Source organism: Bos indicus x Bos taurus, chromosome 19 (genome assembly GCF_003369695.1).
Source record: "Bos indicus x Bos taurus breed Angus x Brahman F1 hybrid chromosome 19, Bos_hybrid_MaternalHap_v2.0, whole genome shotgun sequence".
Classification (NCBI taxonomy): Eukaryota; Metazoa; Chordata; class Mammalia; order Artiodactyla; family Bovidae; genus Bos; species Bos indicus x Bos taurus.
The window spans coordinates 46,586,411-46,612,268 of record NC_040094.1 but is presented as its reverse complement, the minus strand read 5'-3'; the positions used below and the strand labels follow the sequence as shown (position 1 = coordinate 46,612,268).

General features: G+C 38.7%; 1 protein-coding gene across 2 annotated transcripts in view; it reads left to right on the top strand.

Annotated features, from left to right (window-relative positions):
- The window catches only part of NSF (N-ethylmaleimide sensitive factor, vesicle fusing ATPase), a 148,199-nt gene that overhangs the window by 35,480 nt on the left and 86,861 nt on the right, over nt 1-25,858 (top strand). For both annotated transcript variants that reach the window (XM_027517364.1, XM_027517365.1), the window contains exon 8: nt 1,784-1,939. In XM_027517364.1, the coding sequence (XP_027373165.1) occupies nt 1,784-1,939 (156 nt within the window). The remainder of the gene's footprint in view (nt 1-1,783; nt 1,940-25,858) is intronic.

Here is a 25,858-nt window from a genome sequence, read left to right as displayed (position 1 = left end):
AACTGTTTTAGAGACTTTATTTGGATTTTGTCAGTTTTTTCATCATGTCCTTTTTCTGTTCCAGGATCTAACTCGGAATTCCACATTGCATTTAGTGGTTTAGTCTCCATAGTCTTCTCCAGTGTCTGACAGTTCCTCAGACTTTCATTGTCTTTTCATGACCATGAGAGCTGGTCATGTATTTTGTAGAATGTCCCTCAGCTGGATGTGTGTTATATGTGATACTAGCATTATTTCCATTAGTGACTGGGTTAAACGATCAGTGTACAGGTAAAGAAAGTCTTTCCAGCAGATTCATAGTTCAGTCCTACTCTTGTACGTTAACCCCGCTTTTATTATATTAAAATAATGCGGATTGGGCTCTAAAAATAGTAAGTCATCAGCATAATGATGCCATTAACTGTATTTACCTGTGTTGGTGTCTATCCCAGTACAAGGTAGAGGATTTGCAGTGGTTACACACTTATATCCAAAGTCATTTAAATTTGAATGCGTGTCCTTTTCTCGAGAGCCATAAATTATCATTCCTCTTTTATTGTTTTTCAACTGTAAAATATTTATTTCATGAAATATGAATAAGCGCTCAAAAACAGCTCACTCTAAAATTTAAAATATTTGATTATATCTTCATACTGTTTTATAGTTTGTTCTTTTTGCTTAACGTATTTCAAGCATCTTAATAAATATACTTCTACAATATTGTTTCTAAATGACTAATATATTGTTTTATGGCTTCCCTGGTGGCTAAAGAGTCCACCTACCAAGTAGGAGACTAAGGTTCGATCATAATTAGGATATATCATAATCTCCTGTTGTTGATCCAATATGTTTCTGGAGTGATTTCTTTGTATATTATATGGTATATTATTCCAAGAGAGTTGCATGACTTTTGTACAATGGAGGTAATTTCTAAGTGTGATGAATAGTTTTCCCCCACCATTGGAAAGTAAAATTGTACAATTTCGCCACAAGAGGGCAGTAGAGTTTAAGAAAAGTATTTTTGGTTACTTCGTAAAGGAAGTGTTAAGTCCACAAAACTAACCGTACAGTTAGCATCTAGGGTAAACTTTTTCTAATGTGACCTGTTATTCCCTAATTAAAAGCAAACTATAGTACTTTCTTTTTTTTGTTTATGTGGGCTGTACTAAGGCACTTTTATTCTTTGTGTTTGAGAGAGTTAATGTGGTTCTCTTGAGTTTCTTTAGGGGGCACTATGACATTTAAGTTAGATAATTTTCTTCTTTGTGAAAAAATTTGAAAACATGAATTTTGAAATCATCCAAGACTTTAGGATAATTTTAGATTATTGTGCAAATGAAGAAAAAGCAAATAAGACATTAAATTTCATACATCTTTTCAGGCTGAAGAGTTAAATTCCTGATTATATACTTAATTTAGATAAGTATATGTATTTTTAAATATTGCTTTAGGAGCCTTGAGGGACTGCTAGATTTCAGTTGCATGTCTGGCAACTAGTGTTTTCTTCATCAGATATGCACATGGTGTTTCTTCTAATCAACCAAGTTAGTTAACGTGGTTAGGAGTTAGAGGTCAATAAGACCAAGCTTCATGGATTGACTACACCATGAGTGACCCTAAATGGGGACCAGACAAACTAGCGAATATAACAAAACTCATCCTTCTTAAAAAATCAGCTAAGAAGGTGTTTTCATGTTTGATAGCTTTTCTTTATTCACTGAGGATGCCCAGGGAGTTCTGACTGTTTTTTTACGCTTAATGATGAAGTTCTTCTCTCACATTTGATTATCTTTGTTTGAAATAGGCAAAGCAAAAACCAAGGAAAATCGCCAGTCCATCATCAATCCTGACTGGAACTTTGAGAAAATGGGAATAGGAGGTCTGGACAAGGAGTTTTCAGATATTTTTCGACGAGCATTTGCTTCCAGAGTATTTCCTCCAGAGATTGTGGAACAGATGGGTGAGTTTTAAAAAGAAAAATTGGATAAAATCTTGTATTGTTTTTAAAAAATGGATGTGATAAAATCTGTTTTCAGTAATGTTTTGAAATTATTTTTCAGTCCTGACAAACTGTTTCTGTTTTCTTCCTCTTTTAAAAAAGCTTAAAAAAACTTTTAAAGTTTTAGGATTTTTAAAACTACATTTTAATTTTATGGGAAAATCATAATAATTGTGGTTGCTTGATTTAATTTATTTATCCAAGTATGTTTCTCTATAGGACATATTTAGAAATTTCATTATATTTATGAATTTTTAACAGGGCCTATTTAGAAATGTCATCTGACTCTAAAGATTCACTAAAGGTCAGATTTACTGTGCCGAATAGTCATTATCTATTAGACTATGGATACTGTTCTAATATTAGCTGTTGCTTTTTTTAAAAATTGTATTACCCAGTTAATACATCTTCATACCTGGTAAATGGATACTTGGCATGTTTTAAATTTATGCAAAAGGACAAATGCAGAATATACATAGGAATTTCCACATTGCATACAAAGAAATGCACTAGTCATTTATCACTTCTTTCTTGAAGGTTTATTTAATTTATCTATGTGTGAAATGGCTTTATTTGCCCTGGTGGAAATGCTGTCATGACTGTTTTCGTATGTATATCATACGTTGGATTGGAATGTTAGCTACAGAATATCTGAAGAAGGAATTTATACCATAACAGCTTCTGGCAGACTATTCGTGTTAAAAACTGTATCCAAAAAAACTGAAGGAATACAAATATATTACTCCCTTCACCTCCATCACTCTTTATCTTTAAATTGCTACTGGGAGATAAAAGTATATTCATCATGGTGGGGCTGAGAACTACTTTCTAGGCACTAAGTGCTCGGTTCTCTCAGCCTCCTGTTGTTGGTAGCCGTTCGGCCTAGTCGCTCACTCTGATAAGTTACACACAGCACACACCTGTTCACTGGCTAAAGGTCGAGCTTGAAATTGGATTAAGAGAAAATGACAGAGACCCTCATCACCTGAGTTTTATACACCTTGAAATGGCAATAAGATACTTTTTTTTATCTGAAAGACACAAAGGCCAAGTCCATAAAAAAACAGAATTTTAATTTGGAAAATAGTTAAAAATGTGATAGTTCACTACCTTGGTAAGGTGTATTTTGAGGCACAATAAATCCATAAAACTTTAAAGACATGGAAATATTGATTAAGTATGTTTGAGATATAAGATTCCAAATGTTCTAAGTTATTCTTGTGCAATATCTTTTTACATATTTTCAAGCCCGAGCCCCATACAGAGAGTATGATGATTGTGTCTTTGAACATGTAAACTCCCCCTGGTGGCTCAGCGGTAAAGAATCTGCCTGCCATGCAGGAGACGTGGGTTTGGTTCCTGGGTTGGGAAGATCCCCGGAGAAAGGAATGGCAACCCACTCCAGTATTCATGCCTGGGAAAGTCCATGGACAGAGAATCCTGGAGGGCTACAGTACATGGGGTCACAAGAGTCAATACAACTTAGCGAGTAAACCACCACCCCTCTACAGCCAACAAGTAGAAAAACAGCTGCTTCTATAAGTTATATCTTTTAACTATATTAAAATACTTTCTCAAGGTTTAAAAGCTTACGAACATTCAGATACTAGTTTCCTGTTTGTGCATTGTCCAAGCCTTGCTCATTAGGGCCTCTCTCTGAGGTTGAGAGAACAACCTGTAAAGAAGTAAACCCGTTTCTGTTGGTTTGTGACTCTGTCAGCTCTTGAAGAGTTTGAAATTAAAACAGATTTGGAATTTCTGAGTGACTTTAATCTGTTTCTGCAGTCCATACTGAAATTAGTTGAGTTGTACAGTATGCTTTTTGTTGTTAACGTGCTTTTTGACCAAGGACTTTGAATTTCAGGTTTGTTTGTTAGTACTACTACCCATTACATTTTTTATGGATTTATTTTTCTAATATTTCTATTGGTTTACTTAGGCATAAATGAGTTCTTTTTAAAAGCAATACTTCTTTATCTTTATGGCTTTTTGTTATCAAGAAGCATGTGTTGTCAATTTGACTTAAAAGAATAAATTGGGGTGGGAGGGAGGCTGAAAAGGGAGGGGATATATGCATATATATAGCTAATTTGCATTGTTATATAGCAGAAACTGACAACATTGTAAAACAGTTATGTTCCATTTTAAAAATAAATTTAAAAACCGGGTAGGGGGAAGGCAGTAAGTCTTAAGGTACCTTGGCTTTTGAGCTGAACTGAAAGACGTTTTTTTTTCTTTTTTCTGAATGAAGACTCTCAGTGTCCTTATGCTACTTCTTTAATGGTGAAATGGCTGAGAAAGAATTCTCTTGCTGTGCGTGTATCATTCCTTATCTTCCTATAGAGGCTTCTTTTCTCATTTGAATTTTGGAGAAATTACGTAGAAAAATTTCATTGCCTTCTGAGTACAATGTGGTTAGAAAGTTCTCATTAGGCTTTGATAAAGGCATATAGAAAGTACAAATTGCTACATTTAATTTAACATTACATGCATCTTGTTAATGTATATCCTGTGTTCTTTTACCCTGCCAAGTGGGAACAAAATTTGCTGATTTTTTCCTTCATTCTTTGTTAATGAAATAGTCAACCTGCATGGGATCTCACTGGACATGGATATGATTGGTTAAATCAATTCAAATGAAAAAAAAAAAATAAGGATTAGAAAAGAACAATTAATGTAGGTTATGAGACTGTTTTATTTAAACAGGGAACATTTTTATTTTGGCTTGAGACCAAATCATTGTCTTTACCATGGAGTCTAGAGTTACGTCTACTTTGTAAACAGGAATCTTAACTAAATGGATCTTCTTGCCTATATATCAAGGTTTCAAGTTCACAAAGTGATGAATTTAGAATTCTCTTCTGTCATTGTGTTTATAAGACTGATAATTATGCTTCTTGGTAATATAGTTCTTTCCTCTTGCCTGTAAAACTTCATGTTGCTTTTCAAAATTGCATATATAGTTTGATACATACAGAATTTTGCTGATGAGATACAAAGAGACTAAAGAATTAACCAGAGGCACACAATTACGCAGAAAAAAATAGGGATCAGATAATGTAATAGACATGAAATAAGGGTCCCAGAGTTTCCCATAGGTTAGTTTTTCTCTTGAAACACTTGCAAATATGTAATATACACCTTCCTGTTTTTGTTATAGTATTTTAAGAGATAATCTTTTAAAATTTTTATTCATTCATTTTTGGCTATGCTGAATCTGCATGGGCTTTTCTCTTGAAGTGAGTGGGGCTGCTCTCAGGTTGCGGGGCGTGGGCTTCTCATTGCAGTGGCTTCTCTGTTGCTGAGCGCGGGCTCTGGGGTGTATAGGCTTCACTAGTTGCAGCTCCTGGGCTCTAGAGTGCAGGCTTCATAGTTGTGGCACATGGGCTTAGTTGTTTCAAGGCACGTGGGATCTTCCCAGATCAGGGATCCAATTCATGTCTCCTGCATTTGCAGGTGGATTCTCTACTGGTGAACCACCAGGAAAGCCCCTGTTAAAAAAATTTTTTTTATATATAGAATTAAAGTCAAGGAAGGTCTTTAAGGGGAAAAGAGGTCACATATAACCAGCCCCACAGAGAGTGGAAGAAAGCTCATATGTAGAATTAGGAAAAGGAGTTACTTTGGGGGAATGCACTTTGGCTTCTGTTGTTCTTTTCTGCATCATTGTAACTATTTACTTTTTCCTTGTCTGGAGCAGTTGGACTCACCCCAAAACCCACATGGGGCTGCTCTTCCTTAAAAGCACATGAAAGCATTAGCAAGGAAAACTAGACCTAAAGTTTGCACTTAGTGGGTACCCAACAGCCTCTTAGTTAGGATGTCCTCCAGAGCCTACAGTGATACCCGTTTAGTTAGGAAAGACCTTAAATCCTTACTCTGTGGGATAATAGAAGTACCTTTTGGGTCCCAGATAGAAACCTTGGCATCAGAAACCAGCCTCGTTAAGTAAGGGTGAATAAACACCGCAGCCCTTGCGTACACTGAGGTGTCAGAGGAATGCCCTTGTGCTCCTGTTCAGCCCTTCACCACGCTTACTGCCTGGTGTGCAGTTGTGTGGAGAGTGCTCTGGACAAAGGATCACCTCCATTCTCATTATAGCTCTTTGGTTGGAAAAGATAGTTTGTACAAAGAAACTTCCTTTTTTGGCATCCCTGGCAGTTACCTCTATACCATAAATGTCAGAGCAAAAACAATTTTTTTTTCAAAGAACAGTGAAATAATTGTTAAAGAATTACTGTCTCTTAATATAATTTTAGGACTAAGTTCACATGCATCAAGCAAAGTGGCTTTGGCAGAAGTTATCTGTTTCAGAGCTGGAAGAAAGAGTGTAGTGACTTAAAGGCCTCAAGCCTCATCCTGTCCTTGGGTGGACCTATACCTTGTAATTGGGCTTCCCAAGTGGCTCAGTGGTAAAAGAAATCCGCCTGTCAATGCAGGAGACCATTGAGACACAGGGTGGATCCCTGGGTCGGGAAGAGCCCCTGGAATAGAAAATGGCAACCCACTCCACTATTCTTGCCTGGAAAATCCCATGGACAGAGGAGCCTGGTGGACTACAGTCCATGTGCTCGCAGAGTTGGACACAACTGAGAGCCAGCACTATACTTTGTGATAGAAATGCAGGCCACCCCGTGGGGGGTACAGCCAATAGTTAGCATCTTGTGCCCCCTTTCTTTGAAACTGACACTGTGTTCTTTCTTGTCCCCCTTTCTCTGCCTCCATCTCTAAACCTATTTTCAATCTGTATTTTTAAAGTCGCTCTTGAAATTCTAGAGGAAAGCAACTCGTTTCTGATATCACCAGTGAAACTGCAGTTACTCTACCAAGTCAGTTGCCGAGAAGATAAGGAGCCTTTCAATCACATGCAGACATCTTTCACATGCTAAAAACAGTGCAAATAAAATACGGAGGAAGAAAGGGCGCTGAGGTTTTGTCCATGCCATATTTGGGAGAGAGGGAGTTTTTGCTAAGATTAACATAAACACTGACACTCTTAAAATGCATTTTCACACCCCCACACATGAGGAGAGATTGCAATTTAAATGGGGGTTAAGACATCTTGCCGAACTCTAGGGCTCTGTAAAAGGAACCCTAAGGCTAAAGAGCTTATCTGAAATTTGAAAAAAAAACAAAAAAAAAATGAAGCTTTCTGACATTCATCTTTTTTCCTTGTATTAGTCATAACTTGCTTTTCAGCTATATTTTAGGTTTTGAATGCCAACCTGACATCTGTTCAAGTCTGCCTGTAATTTATTAGGAAAGGAAAAGAAAGCAATTGCTCACTAGTTAGAGATGCAAAACTCACCCCTTCTGCTTTTCCACTGAGTACTTATAGATGATACTTGAATATGAAGAATGTGATAATTTACTAATTCTAACTTCAGGTTGGGGAATTTATCTTATTTTTTTAATTAGAAGAAGAAAATGGCCTTATGACTGTGTGATTTTCAGAAACTGTAGAGCAGGATATAAAGATAAAACAGACACCCTGAGAAATATTATGGGTGCCTTTTTATATGCTGAAAATTTTAACCTAAAATTAAATTTTCATTGGTTTTAATTTTTTAAGTTAAACTTATTTATGTTTGAATATAAATGTTATAGTTATGCTTTTATCTCAGAGTCAAATTATATGTAAATTCAGTTGGCATTTTTAATTTATAAATAGACTTTTAGAATGATTTCTTTCTTTGAGGAAGGCAGAACTATCTATAGAATCACCATTGGATTTTATTTGCTGGCAACTACAATTGAGTTACTTACAAATCAACAGTTGTGTCATTGTGAAGTTGAAGTCTGAAGTTTTTACCTAAATGTCCGCCAGTGAGGAAATGATTAAATAAATTAGGCTGCATCCTTCCCAACCTACTGTGGAATACAGTGAAACAAATCTTAAAATGATATAGCTCTAAACGTACAGATACGTTTTAATAATTAAACATACTAAAGTAAATGCTGTTAGAAAAGTCAATATGAACTCACATTAAATTGAAAAAAAAACTTGCTTGCTTCCGTGAAAGGGAAATAAGGATGGGACATAAAGAGAGACTTTGTTCCTTCACTCTGTGTACCTCTTCTCTGAATGTTTAACTGTGATATTTCTGCTTGTATAATTAAAAAACAAAAAGACAACCATATAGGCTCTGTCTGTCTCATGGCAGCTCCCCTGACGGCACATCAAGGGAGCTGGGGGACAAGGATGTCCCTCTCCCTGGTGAAGTTTCTGTGGAGAAGGAGAGCTCAGACAGGCCTGGATCCCAAGAGCTACGATGGCAGCCCCTTGCTAAGCATAGGCAGACACACCTGTCCTTTTCTCCTGAAAGATAAAAACAGTTTCTTGATGTGTAACAGACCACTTCCTCCAGTTAATTTCTGCATTGTAGAATGGATATACTTTTTGTATTATGGAATGGGTGCAAGTAGCTTGTATTCCCTCCCAACCGTGAGAACATTTGCACCCGAGACTTTAGAGACTTTAAGCAGCTGTGGAAGCATGAGAGAGGAAGGAGTGGGAGACGGGATTGGGGGAGAGCAGAGTGTCTGCCATGTGAGCAACCATGCTTGAATCCCTTTGGTCTTAAAAACCTTTCCACTCAGGAACCTAATTCATGTGACTCCTAAAGTAAAATGGTTGGTTTTTTTTTTTTTTTTCAATTTTCCTTCTGTATTCAGGTGGTAATGGTGATGTTAGCTGTTAATTATATAGGGCCAGGCACTGCTCTAAATGCTTTACATCTATTAATTTATTTAACGCTCACAACAACGTTATAGGGTACATACTGTATTGTCCTCATTTAATGGAAAAGGTAAGTGAGTCTCTAAAGGTTGAGTAACTGGTCCAAGACATATAGCTAGTAAGTGGTAGATTTGAACTCAGACAGTCTGGCCTTCCTCAGCAATCAATGCAAAGAAATAGAGGAAAACAAAAGAATGGAAGAGACTAGAGATCTCTTCAAGAAAATTAGAGATACCAAGGGGACATTTCATGCAAAGATGGGCACGATAAAGGACAGAAATGGTATGGACCTAACAGAAGCAGAAGATATTAAGAAGAGGTGGCAAGAATACACAGAAGAACTATACAGAAAAGATCTTCATGACCCAGATAACCACAATGGTGTGATCACTTACCTAGAGCCAGACATCCTGGAATGCTAAGTCAAGTGAACCTTAGGAATCATCACTGCGAACAATAGTGGAGGTCATGGAATTCCAGTTGAGCTATTTCAGATCCTGAAAAATGATGCTGTGAAAGTGCTGCACTCAATATGCCAGCACATTTGGAAAACTCAGCAGTGGCCACAGGACTGGAAGAGGTCAGTTTTCATTCCAATCCCAAAGAAAGGCAATGCCAAAGAATGTTCAAGCTACCACACAATTGCACTCATCTCTCACACTAGCAAAGCAATGCTCAAAATTCTCCAAGCCAGGCTTCAACAATACGTGAACCATGAAATTCCACATGTTCAAGCTGGATTTAGAAAAGGCAGAGGAACCAGAGATCAAATTGCCAACATCCATTGGATCATCGAAAAAGCAAGAGAGTTCCAGAAAAACATCTATTTCTGCCTTGTTGACTACACCAAAGCCTTTGACTGTGGATCACAACAAACTGTGGAAAATTCTGAAAGAGATGGGAATACCAGACCACCTGACCCATCTCCTGAGAAATCTGTATGCAGGTCAAGAAGCAACAGTTAGAACTGGACATGGAACAACAGACTGGTTCCAAATAGGGAAAGGAGTACATCAAGGCTGTATATTCTCACCCTGCTTATTTAACTCATGTGCAGAGTACATCATGCGAAATGCCAGGCTGGAAGAAGCACAAGCTGGAATCAAGATTGCTGGGAGAAATATCAATAATCTCAGATATGCAGATGACACCACCCTTATGGCAGAAAGAGAAGAACTAAAGAGCCTCTTGAAGAAAGTGAAAGAGTGTAAAAGTTGCCTTAAAACTCAATATTCAGAAAACTAAGATCATGGCATCCGGTCCCATCACTTCATGGCAAATAGATGGGGAAACAATGGAAACAGAGACTTTATTTTTTGGGCTCCAGAATCACTGCAGATGGTGACTGCAGCCATGAAATTAAAAGATGTTTGCTCCTTGGAGGAAAAGCTATGACCAACCTAGATAGCATGTTAAAAAGCAGAGACATTACTTTGCCAACAAAGGTCTATCTAGTCAAGGCTATGGTTTTTCCAGTATTCAGGTATGGATGTGAGAGTTGGACTACAAAGAAAGCTGAGCACCATAGAATTGATGCTTTTGAACTATGGTGTTGGAGAAGACTCTTGAGAGTCCCTTGGACTGTGAGGAGATCCAACCAGTCCATCCTAAAGGAAATCAGTCCTGAATATTCATTGGAAGGACTGGTGCTGAAGCTGAAACTCCAATACTTTGGCCATCTAATGTGAAGAACTGACTCATTGGGAAAGACCCTGATGCTGGCAAAGATTGAAGGCAGGAGGAGAAGGGGACAACAGAAGATGAGATGGTTGGATGACATCACTGACTCTATGGACATGACTTTGAGCAAGCTCTGGGAGTTGGTGATGGACAGGGAAGCCTGGCGTGCTTCAGTCCATGGGGTTACAAAGAGTCGGACACGACTGAGCGACTGAACTGAAATGACTGAATCTAGCCTGAGAGTGCATGTCATTAACTCTTATGTTGTTCTTTTCTCATGAAAACCCATAATATAAAACTATTAAAATGGGCTTCTCAGCCTTACTTCTAGGGGACCTCTGAGGTGACCTTCAAGGGAGCTGAAGCCATAGGTTTTTCAGTTGTGGCACCATTGACATTTTGAGCTGGATATTTATTTGTCCTGAGGTACTGGCTGTCCTGTGCATTGTAGTATTTTCAGCAGCATCTCTGGCCTCTACCGGCTAGAAGCCAAGTTGCACTGTCCCTCTCAAACCTAGTGGTGATAATCGGAAATATCTCAAGACATTGTCAAATGTCCCCTGGGGGCAAAATCACCCTTGGTTGAGAACCACTGATCTAGTACATCCCCTGGTGCCTTCTCCTTACAGGTGCAGAAATTGTGGCCCAAGGTCACTAACCAGGTCAATGGTGGAACTAGTACTAGAACTTGGGTCTCTGGTCCAGGAAGCAGGGGGAGGAAAAGAGGAAAGGAAATGACTCACTGAGTTTGTACAACTAGTAACTGGCAGTGTTGCAACTGGGAATCAGGATGCTTGGCTTCAGAGTCTGTATTCCGAGTTGCCTCTGGATATTGAGGAGATGAAGTTAAGAGTCAAGTAGTCAATAAAGCCTTGAATTTTATGTCAGATAATATCCTATGATGAGTACATAACTTTCACTTTTGCCTTTCTTCCTGAATTAATTCTCAACCTTTCCATATATATAAGGTTGGAAGAGCTTAGACCTAATAGATTTGGGGGGTGAAAAGGGAGGGAGGAATTATTAAAGCACTGCAGGTCTATAGGTCTGGCCTCACCCACTACCATTTCCTGTACACACTTATAAATGACAGTCTTCACATTCAGACATTACCCAGTACTTTGGTGATTTGGTAGAATTCTGCATACTGAGCATATATAGAGCTGGTTAATAACTATGGAAGTCTGACCTTTTCATTTATATGTCAGACAACTGTTGAAGCTTTTTGCCCTCTATTCCTCTGCTAAAGAGTTAAACTACCGCCTCCTCCTTCCTCTTTATCATACTCCTTTTCGTCTCCTCCTCCTCCTCTTTTTCCTTGCTTCTACTCCTTCCCCTTCTTCCCACCTTCTTCTAACCATTTTTGTTTTTAAGAGTAGAGATATTTTCTAAAATCTCTGATTGTTGTCTGGGCAGTGAGTGTCTTGACTGAAAGCATAAAGAAGTATCTGTTTGGGTTTTAAAATTTGAATGGAGGAACTGTCTTAATTGGGATTCCTTAATTTTCTTATTTCTAGTAGATTTTCTGGAACTTGAATATGGCAGAAACCTGAGGACTTACCTTGGCCTGCAGTAAGAAGTATAGACACATAGACACAGTCTATGAATCCGTAAACTTTCTAAGATACTAAAGTTTGTAGATGTTACTTTTGCAGTAACCTGATATATTCAGATTGTCATGAGCTCAAGACATGTGAAGAACTGGTGGTAAGACTGTGATGCCTGCTCCCCAGTAACTCTAGTCCCCGTGCTTCGTATGCTTTGGGTGCTCTTTGTAGCACACTACAGGAAATGGGTGGCTGCTGGGGCTGTGTCAGAAGCTCTCTCTTAGTGAGCTGTCAGCTTAGAGATGGCACATGAATGTGAAAATCAAATAATCATTTAGGAGTTAAACAATATAACCTAACAAATGTCAATAGTATCAAAAGCCAGTATGTGATAGAATGCTAAATGAGTGGTATAGATGGCAAATCTTTAGGAATTTTGAAAGAAAGGATCACAGAAGACTTCTTGGAGGAGTTAGCCCTAGAGTGAGGCCTTAAATGCTGAGTGATTTGGGTAGGGGGAAGGGAAGGGATGGTTGTTTGTATCCTTGGAACTTGACAGTAAGCAAGGCATAGCACTCACAACTTTGACCAGTCTAGCAACACTGTTGTTGAAAAGTTAGGCCGTGGTTGGGTTCTGGAAAGCTACGAGTCAGGAGATGAGGACTTTGGTAAGTACTGTCCATTTAACCTTCCAGGCAGACTCAGGTGCTTATGTGTCTGTTCTTAGCCTTTCTTCTAATTATTCATTTGCATTACACTTGTAAAGCAGAGTTTCTCAGCCTTGGCATTTTTGACATTTTAGGCTGGATAAGTCTTGGTCGGGGGGCGGGGGCTATGCTGTTCATTTAGGTTGTTTAATAGCATCTCTGGCCTCTATTCACTCAGTGCCGGTAGTCCCTCCTTCCTGCCGTGTGACAATCAAAAATGTCGCCGCTGAATGGCAAAATCGCCCTGCATTGAGGGTGCAACTGTAATGTCTTTTTTTTTTTTTGACGTTCTTCTTTTTTTTATTTTATTTTTAAACTTTACATAGTTGTATTAGTTTTGCCAAATATCAAAATGAGTCTGCCACAGGTATACATATGTTCCCCATCCTGAACCCTCCTCCCTCCTCCCTCCCCATACCATCCCTCTGGGTCGTCCCAGTGCACCAGCCCCAAGCATCCAGTATCGTGTATCGAACCTGGACTGGCAACTCGTTTCTTACATGATATTTTACATGTTTCAATGTCATTCTCTCAAATCTTCCCACCCTCTCCCCCTCCCACAGAGTCCATAAGACTGTTCTATACATCAGTGTCTCTTTTGCTGTCTCGTACACCGGGTTATTGTTACCATCTTTCTAAATTCCATATATATGCGTTATTATACTGTATTGGTGTTTTTCCTTCTGGCTTACTTCACTCTGTATAATAGGCTCCAGTTTCATCCACCTCATTAGAACTGATTCAAATGTATTCTTTTTAATGGCTGAGTAATACTCCATTGTGTATATGTACCATAGCTTTCTTATCCATTCATCTGCTGATGGACATCTAGGTTGCTTCCATGTCCTGGCTATTATAAACAGTGCTGCGATGAACATTGGGGTACACGTGTCTCTTTCCCTTCTGGTTTCCTCAGTGTGTATGCCCAGCAGTGGGATTGCTGGATCATAAGGCAGTTCTATTTCCAGTTTTTTAAGGAATCTCCACACTGTTCTCCATAGTGGCTGTACTAGTTTGCATTCCCACCAACAGTGTAAGAGGGTTCCCTTTTCTCCACACCCTCTCCAGCATTTATTATTTGTAGACTTTTGGATCGCAGCCATTCTGACTGGTGTGAAATGGTACCTCATAGTGGTTTTGATTTGCATTTCTCTGATAATGAGTGATGTTGAGCATCTTTTCATGTGTTTGTTAGCCATCTGTATGTCTTCTTTGGAGAAATGTCTATTTAGTTCTTTGGCCCATTTTTTGATTGGGTTGTTTATTTTTCTGGAATTGAGCTGTAGGAGTTGCTTGTATATTTTTGAGATTAGTTGTTTGTCAGTTGCTTCATTTGCTATTATTTTCTCCCATTCTGAAGGCTGTCTTTTTGCCTTGCTAATAGTTTCCTTTGATGTGCAGAAGCTTTTAAGGTTAATTAGGTCCCATTTGTTTATTTTTGATTTTATTTCCAATATTCTGGGAGGTGGGTCATAGAGGATCCTGCTGTGATGTATGTCAGAGAGTGTTTTGCCTATGTTCTCCTCTAGGAGTTTTATAGTTTCTGGTCTTAGGTTTAGATCTTTAATCCATTTTGAGTTTATTTTTGTGTATGGTGTTAGAAAGTGGTCTAGTTTCATTCTTTTACAAGTAGTTGACCAGATTTCCCAGCACCACTTGTTAAAGAGATTGTCTTTAATCCATTGTATATTCTTGCCTCCTTGTCAAAGATAAGGTGTCCATATGTGCGTGGATTTTTATCTATTAGCAACAACCAGGCAGTTTGGAATACAGTCTACAGATCATTGCTGAGCCATGAACCGTTGTTACCAGTCCATCATGAGAAAAATATCAAAATTGATAATAAGAATTTAGAAACTTTTTTTAGTAATTTAAAAATTATCACTTTTTTAAATTGTATTTTTACGAAAACATTGGTCTGCAATGGATTGAAAACTTAGAAGGAAAAAAAAAATAGGTCTTAGCATAGTTGGAAAAGCATTGCCCTACATCAGTATTTGCCAAATGAATGTAATTTTTGAATAAACAATCATAATGGGAAGTCATGGGGGAATTTTCAATAGGGGAACAAAGCAATTAAAGTTAGTGTCTTAGATAATTAATGTGATTATGCTGTATGAAAAGCATTGCTCTCGAGAGGAGGTGAAAGATGAGATAGTGAGAGACCAGAAGACCATAATTGTGCAGTTGTGTGGTACTAGAAACCTGGGTTAAGGTGGTGACAGTGGGAATGGAAAAGGAAGAAAAGATTGAAAACAGTTACAAAGATGAAATTGGCAGAATTTGGTCATTAGTTACTGTGGTAACAGAACTAGAGGTGAGACTCAGGTCTCCGTGAGAAAATGTTAGAAATAAGAAAATCAGGAGGACCTCGGGGGAGTAGAAAATAATCATTGCACATATATTCATCACCATGAAAAAAACCCTGGAAGCTGAATTGAGGATGCGTGCGTACTAAGTCGCTTCAGTTGGGTCCAACTCTTTGCAACCCTGTGGACTGTAGCCTGGCAAGCTTGCTGTCCATGGAATTCTCCAGGCAAGAATACTGGAGTGGGTTGCCATGCTCTCCTCCAGATCTTCCCTGTGTCGATTCCCTCCAGGGATGGAACCTGCGTCTCGTACGTCTTCTGCATTAGCAGGCAGGTTCTTTACCACTAGCATCACCTGGGAAGCCAGGTGCAGTGGATTGAAAACTTACAAGAAAAAAAAACAAACTGGGTTTTAACATAGATAGTTTGAGAAGCATCGCCCTGCATAAATATTTGCTAAATGAATGTAATTTCAGTCCATTGAGGATAGAGGGAAGTTGAGCTTCAGTCACTCTATGTACATTTAAGAACACACCATGGACCACTCTTTTTTGAAATAAACTCTTAACTTGGTTTCTCTCCCTCCAAGGATTTCTCATCTTCCTTTTTGCCTTTCTGGCTGTCCCTTCTCAGTCTCCTTTGTGTCCTTTGCAATAGAGTTCCCCTGGAGTCTGTCTTAGAGCTCTTTTCCTCATTCTGAAATTGTTCTCCTCTAAATTGGTCACATCCATTTCCATAGGTTCAATTAGTGTCTTTATGCCACTAACTCTCAAATATGCGTATTCCATTACAGTCTGAAATTAGAGCTCTGGACTTCTAGCATCATAACCTCTTGGCTATCTCATGGATATACAGTAAATGCACAATCAAACTCATTCATCTGCCCCCTCCATCCTCTCCCCTATACATACTTCTGTTTTATAGCACAGGCAATGCTCTGGCAGAGAATCTAGGCACCCTGTTTAACTTCACTCTTTCCCTCCCCTCCCATTTCCTGTCAGTACTGCCTTCTCCTCCTAATCTCAAATCTGTCCACTTCTCTCCATCTCCCCGCCAATGCCTTCCTTCAGGCCACCATTATCTCTTGCCTGAATTGCTCCCTAAGCCTTCAGCCTTGCCCTTCTCTAATCCATTCTCCACACTGTAACTGGAGCGATTTTTATAAAAAGGCAAGTCTGATCCTGTCACTTCACTGGTTAAAACTCTTTAGTAGCTCTCCTTAACGCCTTCCGTGGCTTACAAGCCTGATGTGGTCTGGCCCCTGCCAAACTTTCCCACCTCCTCTCTCAGCCTGTACCCCCCACCCCATGCTCTGGGTTCCAGCCAACTTGTGCTATTTTAGGCTCCACTAATTTGCCATGCTACTGTCTCTTACCTCAATATCCAAAGGTACTTTTTCACCATCTTTTAATCCAACCTTCTGTTCATCCTCCAGGCCTCAGCTTTGATCTCACTTTTTACAGAATGCTTTGACTTTAGTGTTCCTCCAAGGTGTTCTAGTAATTCCATGTTCTTCTATGCATTATTAGCTTGTAGCATAATTGCTTATTACACCCTGGCGGGTAGGCCCTGCCATGCCCCTACCCCGCATAAGCATAAGATAAATTCAGGAAGGAAGAGACCTTCTTTATTTGGTTACTAGTGTATGTTCTGCTCCTGTGCTGGTGCCTGGCTCACAGTGTAAGTTTTTAGAAAGTGAATAAACACCAAGAACTTGATTAACTCAGTTGTAGACCACTTAGTTAGATCCAAATCCTGCCCTCAAGATGCTTATGGTGTATGTGGGACTAACACAGCATACCCAGAGTAGTATTGTGTAAAGTATAAGGTACATTGTGAACCAAATTAGCAAAGTAGATAGTATGAAGAAGCAGCAGATGCCCTGATGAATGCCTTGTCTTTAAAATGTTATTAAATCTATGTTGATCCTTTTAGATTCCTTCTTAATCTAGGAAAGACCTCTTGTATTGTTCCTAAATGGAACTGGACTACAGAAATAAGAAGGGGGAAGGTATTTTACTTAGGTATTTATACACGTATGTATTTTTGACTGGCTCTACACTTTTTCTCTTTAAATAGAATCATATACTGGTCATTGTGATCAATGTCATACTGGTCATATTGTGACATTTTTCTTTATTAAAGAGTGTATTGAACAGACTTTTGGACTATGTGGAAGAAGGCGAGGGTGGGATGATTTGATAGAATAGCAATTGAAACATGTATATTATCATATGGAAAATAGATGACCAGTGCAAGTTTGATGCATGAAGCAGGGCACTCAAAACTGGTGCTCTGGGACAGCCCAGAGGGATGGGGTGGGGAGGAACGTGAAGGGGGAGTTCAGGATGGGGGGACACATGTGCACCTGTGGCTGATTCATGTTAATGTATGGCAGAATCCACCACAATATTGTAAAGTAGTTATCCTCCAAAAAATAAAGGGTTCAGTTCAGTTCAGTCACTCAGTCGTGTCCGACTCTTTGCAACCCCATGGACTGCAGCATGCCAGGCTTCCCTGTCCATCACCAACTCTCAGAGTTTACTCATATTCATGTCCATTGAGTCGGTGATGCCATCCAACCGTCTCATCCTCTGTCGTCCCCTTCTCCTCTTGCTTTCAATCTTTCCCAGCATCAGGGTCTTTTCAAATGAATCAGCTCTTCCCATCAGGTGGCTAAAGTATTGGAGTTTCAGCTTCAGCATCAGTCCTTCCAATGAATATTCAGGACTGATTTCCTTTAGGATGGACTGGTTGGATCTCCTTGCAGTCCAAGGGACTCTCAAGAGTCTTCTCCAGTACCACAGTTCAAAAGCATCAATTCTTCGGCACTCAGCTTTCTTTGTAGTCCAACTCTCACATCCATACATGACCACTGGAAAAACCATAGCCTTGACTAGATGGACCTTTGTTGGCAAAGTAATGTCTCTGCTTTTTAAAATGCTGTGTAGGTTGGTCATAACTTTCCTTCCAAGCAGTAAGTGTCTTTTTATTTCATGGCTGCAATCACCATCTGCCGTGATTTTGGAGCCCCCCACAATAAAGTCTCTCACTGTTTCCACTGTTACCCCATCTATTTGCCATGAAGTGATGGGACCAGATGCCATGATCTTTGTTTTCTGAATGTTGAACTTTAAGCCAACTTTTTCGCTCTCCTCTTTTACTTTCTTTCTTTTTTTTTTTTTTTTTCTTTTTTCTTTTGGTGAAGGTGCCGGGGAATGAACCTCTTTTACTTTCATCAAGAGGCTCTTTAGTTCCTCTTCACTTTCTGCCATAAGGGTGGTGCTATCTGCATATCTGAGGTTATTGATATTTTTCCCAGCAATCTTGATTCCAGCTTGTGCTTCTTCCAGCCCAGCGTTTCTCATGATGAACTCTGCATAAAAGTTAAATAAGCAGGGTGACAATACACAGCCTTGACGTACTCCTTTTGCTTTTGGAACCAGTCTGTTGTTCCATGTCCAGTTCTAACTGTTGCTTCCTGACCTGCATACAAATTTCTCAAGAGGCAGGTCAGGTGGTCTGGTATTCCCATCTCTTTCAGAATTTTCCACAGTTAAAATAAAGGGTACTTTCATTAAAAAAAAAAAAAAAAGAGAGAGTGTATCATGGGCTTTTTCCCAAGAAAGAACACATATAATGACTTTTAAAAAAAATATGAATCATATTAGCAAAACTATATCAAGATAAGCTTGTACTGGTAAATTAGCATCTCTTCCTCAGCAGTAAGAAGGCTTTTTGGGCACACCAACAGGGCTGGCTTTGACATCACCACCTATCACTTGTATCCCCCAGGGCATCTTAGTACTTCAGGGCCCTGGGCCCTGAACTTTCTGAGTTTTGGTATCCTCACCTGCAAAATTACTTACTTTGTAAGTTTATTGTCAGTAGAGCATTAATGTGTAAAAATTTCCTAGCATAGTACCTTGCTTACTGTGAAACATTACATAATGGTGGTTGGTATGATTATATTGCCAAAAAGTGCTGTTATAAAAGACAAAAATCTTTAATCTATTCCCTTTAATCAAATGTTTAGGTATATCTCCTTATCTTAAACTTTTGTTGCTGTTCAAAACAGTTTACGCCTGAGATTATCCTCTTGATATTTTGTAATTATACATTTTGAACAGTGTTTGTTGATAAGGTAGTCAAGGGACACCTGGAAATATGTTTTCTTTGTTTATGAACTCATACTTTGGCTGATCTCTATTTACTTTTTATCACATTCCATCAGAAAAGAGCTGATAAATGCTCTCTCACTTCCTTATATAAATCTTGTCAGTTTCTTCTTCTATGTAGTATACTGACTTAGAAAAACAACAACCATCTTGAAAGACACTATAGAGAATAGGATGTTGTAGGAAGGGAAGTGGAAGAAAAAATTAACTATAATGTTAGCAAAAAACTGCCCAGAACATAACACATTACTGTTCAGAAGAGGAAGAGGAAGAGCCTTGATACTTCTACCATGATTCAAACAAGGCTTTTCTCTGAGTTCCATATGATTTGTTATCTTGAGTAATCTACCTTTGATATTATGTTCATAATTAAAAAAAAAAAAAAAACCTGCCAGCAACTAGGGTTTTACATTTACTTTTTAAATAATTAACATAGTGTTCTTTCAGGTTTCTTAAAGAAATTACCGTAGACGACAGTAAATCCCTTCCACGTACCATTTTACTAATAGTGTTAAACTTTGACATTGAAAGCCATTGTATTTAATGAATCTTTTACTCAGAGATTTATTTGTGACTTTGAATACTTCACTAATACCTCTGGTCTTAATACAGTATCTTTTCTCTAAGCAAGTAATAGTTTGAGTTCTGTTCTTATTCCAGAGTGACTGAAAACTGATATATAAAGGTGTACACATCTGTAGCTTAAACTTCTGAATTATTTATACATATATTTACTCAGATTTACCCACAATGATACAGTTTTTTAGAAGTACTTTGATTTTTGAAAATCTACCTAGAATCCTGTAATGAGGGAGAAAACTTAGCAAGACTTACGAGTCTTTTGATAATGAATGGTTACTAGAGGATAAACCTATAATTAGTATGCTGCTAATCCACACACATTATATATATTCAGTCACATCTCACATATACGTAGGAGAATTACCCAAATTGCAGATTGTTAATGCATTCCAAAGACATTTCCATAGTGACCCACAACTACTACCTTTTTGCCTGACACTTTTCTTCTTTTACTGCACTTCTCTTTCTACAAAACTTCTCTTTATTGGTTCTTCTTGCTTTCCTGTATGCTACTTGGTTGCTTTGACTTCCTCTCGTAACTGTTCAGTTAGGCAACCAACTGAGGCTGTGAAGAGCTTAGAAAAAGGGAGAAAGGAAGACCACTTTATAATGTTATAAATTCTCTGTAGTCTGATCTTTCTTTATCTGGCTATGGAGAAGGCTGACCGTATGTCATACTAAATGACATAGAACTCAGCTCTTCAAAGTTCATATTCATGTTATATGCAGTTGTGGCTCCAGGTGAGACACTGTAACATAAAGAAAGATGATAGTTTATTCAGTTCAGTTCAGTTCAGTCGCTCAGTCGTGTCCGACTCTTTGCAACCCCATGAACTGCAGCACCCCAGGCCTCCCTGTCCATCACCAACTCCCTGAGTTCACTCAAACTCACGTCTATCGAGTCGGTGATGCCATCCAGCGATCTCATTCTCTGTCGTCCCCTTCTCCTCCTGCCCCCAATCCCTCCCAGCATCAGGGTCTTTTCCAATGAGTCAACTGTTCGCATGAGGTGGCCAAAGTACTGGAGTTTCAGCTTTAGCATCATTCCTTCCAAAGAACACCCAGGACTGAGCTCCTTTAGAATGGACTGGTTGGATCTCCTTGCAGTCCAAGGGACTCTCAAGAGTCTTCTCCAACACCACAGTTCTTCACAGTCCAACTCTCACATCCACACAGGGCTATTGGAAAAACTATAGCCTTGACTAGACGGACCTATGGTGGCAAAGTAATATCTCTGCTTTTGAATATGCTATCTAGGTTGGTCATAACTTTCCTTCCAAGGAGCAAGCATCTTTTATTTCATGGCTGCAATCACCATCTGCAGTGATTTTGGAGCTCAAAAAATATTGACTATATTCCTCATGTTGTAGAGTACACCCTTGAGCCTATTTTATACCCAGCAATTTGTATCTCCCATTCCCCCATTCCTATATTTCCCATCCCTCCCTCCCTATTGGTAACAACTAGTTTGTTCTCTATATTTATGAATCTGCTTCTTTTTTGTTATATTCATATATATAGTTGTATTTTTTAGATTCCATCTGTAAGTGATGTCATGCAGTATTTGTCTTTCTCAGTCTGGTTTCACTTAGCATGATGCCCTCCAAGTCCATTCATGTTGCCTCAGATGGCAAGATTTTGTTCTTTTTTATGGCTGAGTAGCATTCCATTGTGAGTGTGTATCTTTTCAAATTAGTGTTTTCATTTTTTTTTCAGATGTATACCCAGGAGTGGAGTTGTTGTCAGGTCATATGGTAGTTCTACTTTTAGTTTTTTTTGAGAAACCAGCATATTGTTAACAGTGTTCAAGGGTTCCCTTTTCTTCACATCCTTGCCAACATTTTATTTGTGTTCTTTTTGATGATAGTTGTTCTGACAGATGTGAGGTGATATCTGTTTATGGTTCTGATATGCATTTCTCTGATGCATTGTTGAGCATCTTTTCATGTGCCTGTTGGCCATCTGCATTTCCTCTTTGGAAAAATGTCCATTCAGTTCTTCTGCCCATTTTTCAACTGGGTTGTTTGTTTTTCTTGATGTTGAGTTATATAAGCTGTTTGTATACGTTGGATGTGTGTGTTTAGTCACTCAGTCGTGTCTGACTCTTTGCGACACCATGGATTGTAGTCCATCAGGCTCCTCTGTCCATGGGATTCTCCAGGCAAAAATACTGGAGTGGATTGCCATGCCCTCCTCCAGGGGATCTTCCTGACCCAAGGTTCAAACCTGGGTCTCCTGTGTCTCCTGCATTGGTAGGCGGGTTCTTTACCACAAGCACCACCTGGGACTATATATGTTGGATATTAATCCCTTATTGGCCATATCATTTGTACTTTGCATGCATTTTTTAATTGATTTTTTTTTAGAGCAGTTTTAGGCTCCTAGGAAAATTGAGGGGAAGGTACAGAGATTTCCTGTGTACTGCCTGTTCCCACACGTGCACAGCCTTCCCCACTGTCACCATCCTCCACCAGAGTGTTACCATTGTCACAGTTACTGGACCGACTTTGACACATCACTATCACACAGGTCCCGAGTTCACATTACATTTTACTCTTGGTGTTGTATGTTCTCTGAGTCTGAGCAAATGTATTGATATAGTGATGTGTATCCATCATTATGGCATCATACAGAGTATTTTCACTGCCCTAAAAATATTCTGTCACCCTCTTCCCTGGCAGCCACTGATCTTTCTACTGACTGCATAGATTTGTCTTTTTCAGAATGCCATATAGTAGCTTTTTCTGATTAGTAATATGCATTTATGCATTCTCCATGTCTTTTTGTCACTTGATACACCTCATTTCTTTTTAGTCCTGAATAATATTCCATGGTCTGGATGTTCCACAGTTTGTTTATGCGTCACCTACTGAAGGACATCGTGGTTGGTTCCAAGTTTTGCAGTTATGAATAAAGCTCCTGTAAACATCCATGTGCATGTTTTAGTTTAGACATAAGTTTTCAACACCTTTGGGTAAATACCAAGGAGTGTGATTGCTGGATCAAATGGAAAGAGTAGGTTTATAAGAAGCCATCATACTGTTTTCCAAAGTGCCCAAACTATTTTGCTTTCCCACCAGCAATGAATGAGAATTCCAGTGCTCCACATCCTTACCAGTGTTTGGCGTTGTCAGTCTCTGGGCTTTGGCCATTCTAATAGCTATGTAGTGATAGCTCACTGTTCTAATTTGCATTTCTCTGATGACATATTATGTAGAGCATCTTTTCATATGCTTATTTGCCATCTGTTTATCTTATTTGGTAAAATGTCTGTTAAGGTCTGTGGCCCATTTTTTAATTGGGCTGTTTTCTTATTGTTGAGGTTTAAGAGTTCTTTGTGTATTTTGGATAATAATGCTTTATCAGATGTGTCATTTGCAAATATTTTCTCCCATTCTGTAGCTTTCGTTCTCATCCTCTTGACATTGTCTTTAACAGAGCAGAAGTTTTTAATTTTCATGAAGTCCAGCTTACCAATTCTTTCTCTCATGGATCATGCCTTTGGTATTGTATCTAAAAAGTAACTGCCATACCATAAGTCATGTAGGTTTTTTTCTGTGTTATCTTCTAGGAGTTTTACAGTTTTGTATTTTACATTTAGGTCTGTAATTGATTTTGCATTAATTTTTGTGAAGAGTGTGAAGTCTGTGCCTAGATCAGGTTTGTTGTTGTTGTTTTGGTTTTTTTTGCATGTTGATGTCCATGAATTCTGGCACCATTTTTTGAAAAGACAGTGTTTGCTCTACTGTGTTGCCTTTGATTTTTGTCAGAGATCAGTTGGCTGTATTCATGTGTGTATGCATTTTCTCAAATCCATTATTGACTACTCTTAATTTTGTTTCTGCTTTTTTTTTTTTTTGAGAGGGGGGAGTGGATCATTCCTCTTATCTTTTTCATACTTTCAGTAAATTACACATGAATTACAGCAGTAGCCTCTTTATCATCTTCCTAGCCTTCCATCTCCTTCTTTGTTCCCATCCTAGAATATTTATTTCAAATATTATTGCAAAACTAGCTGGTTCTACCAGAGAATATCAAAGGAATGATAGAATCTCAGCATTGCAAGGGATCTTAAAAGTAATTTAATTTACATACTTGTCTTTTGTTTAAATTTTCTATTTCTGCTGAGGAACTTCTGCCAAGTTCTTTAAGCTTGAATTCCTTCAGTGACAGGAAACTCATTCTCTCTGAACACTGCCTTCCATTGATTGGGTCAACTATTGATTTTTTGGACAACCATTGATTGAGTCTTCCTTAACTTAAGGTGAAACATAGGTTCTCATAGCTTCTGCTGCCAGCTGTAGTTCACCCCCTAAGACTATACAGAAAAGGGTTCCCTGCTTCCCCCTGAAAGCCCTTTAGGTGTGTGAAGAAAGCTGTTCTGTCCAGACATAAACTCTCCTTGCATTTATGTTTTCCCTGAGCTAAAACTCCCAGCTTGATTCGTTCTTCTAGAAAATCTCTTTATAACCTGATTTTTAGCCCTCTGCCATTCTATTCTCATTTCTCTGAACTTTAGTATCTGTTCATATTTGCATTGTGAAACTCAGCAGTCAGTGGAAATACTTGGAGCACTGCAGGCATGGCCCGCATTAGACAGTAGGCAAGAACTGTCCGTCCTGTGTTCACAGCTTCAGTCTTCTTTTAATGCAGGCTGAAATTGGGTTATATTTTTGACATCCACATTCTATCTTGATTAATACCGAATTTACCTTTTTTTTTTAGAGTTATTTATTTATTTTTGGCTGAATGAGCTTTTCTCTTTTTTTTTTAAATATAAGTTTACTTATTTCAATTGGAGGCTAAATACTTTACAATATTGTATTGGTTTTGCCATACATCGACATGAATCCGCCATGGGTGAATTTACTTTTAAGTAAATCCCTCCCACTGTGTCATCTCCCATAAGCCTATATCTCCCCTAGCTGTACTCAAGTATAGAAATCTTACATTTATTCTTTTTTATTTTTAATTTTTGGCCAAGCCACATTGCATTTGGGATCTTAGTTCCCTGACTAAGAACTGAACCCAGGCCTGCTGCCGTGGGAACACAGAGTCTTAACCAGTGGACCTCTAGGGAAGTCCCTTACATTTATTCTTGATAACTTTTATCCTGTTGGAATAGCTCTTTGCTCTTCTATATCTGCAACTTGTCAAGGAATTTAAAAAAAAGGTATTCTTATTAGCTTATGATTTAATTGAAGTAAATGTTATAGAACATTTACACTAAATAAAAACCTAAGAGCTCTTAGAAAGCAGCTTAATGTAGTGTCAGTTATAACTATGAATGATGTTTCTCAAAGTGTCTGTGGCTCGCATTAAAATCACCTAGAGAGTGCTTGTTTTATAACTTCCCCAGCTCCACTCTAGACTTAATGAATTCAAATTTCTAGGATTAGTGCTTGGAAATCTGAGTTTTTAGATGCAGAGGAGGTTGGTGCATGTTAAAGTTTGACCGCTGCTACCATTGTAAGTATTAAAGAATAGAGCCCAAAGATGTGGTCAGAGCTTAGTAGTGTTAACAGAATTAGATGTGATCGTCAGGTGGCATGCATTAAGGAGGTGACTTCTGAGAAACAGAAGAACATGAACTGATACAATAGAAGGTCCAGGTATAAGTGAAGAAAGAATAAGCTGTCTGCTAGAGAAAACAAGGTATTTGCTAGTCAGAAGCAGAGGCCATATAGAACAGCAAGTAGAGTGGGTTTAAAACAGAAGGACAGAGGGAAAAAAAGAAGACAGGAGAAGCTGTAAAATTCTGAAACTAGTAAAGATACGTGCTGCCAGATGGCAGCAAGGCAGGACCTGCTATATAGTAGAAGCATGATTTTTGTCATCAAGAATTTGTGAAATACCAGGCCACTCCCTCTGAGGGAGTATAAAAGGTGGAGGTGTCAGCAGAGATTAGTTTGGAGCGTTGCTACACACACCCCATCTTTAGTTGTGGGCTATCTAGTGAGAAGATCTGTACTGAATCTCAGGTGACTAATTTGGATATAGACCAGTCAGGCATCCTGCACTGCTGGGTGCTCAGGGCACAGGCCCGTTTCACTTAATCATAACGGAACTCAGAGTGCTCTCAGCATTTTAAAATTGTTGGGGGCAACAGTGGGTCTCTACTAGACGAAATGATACCCA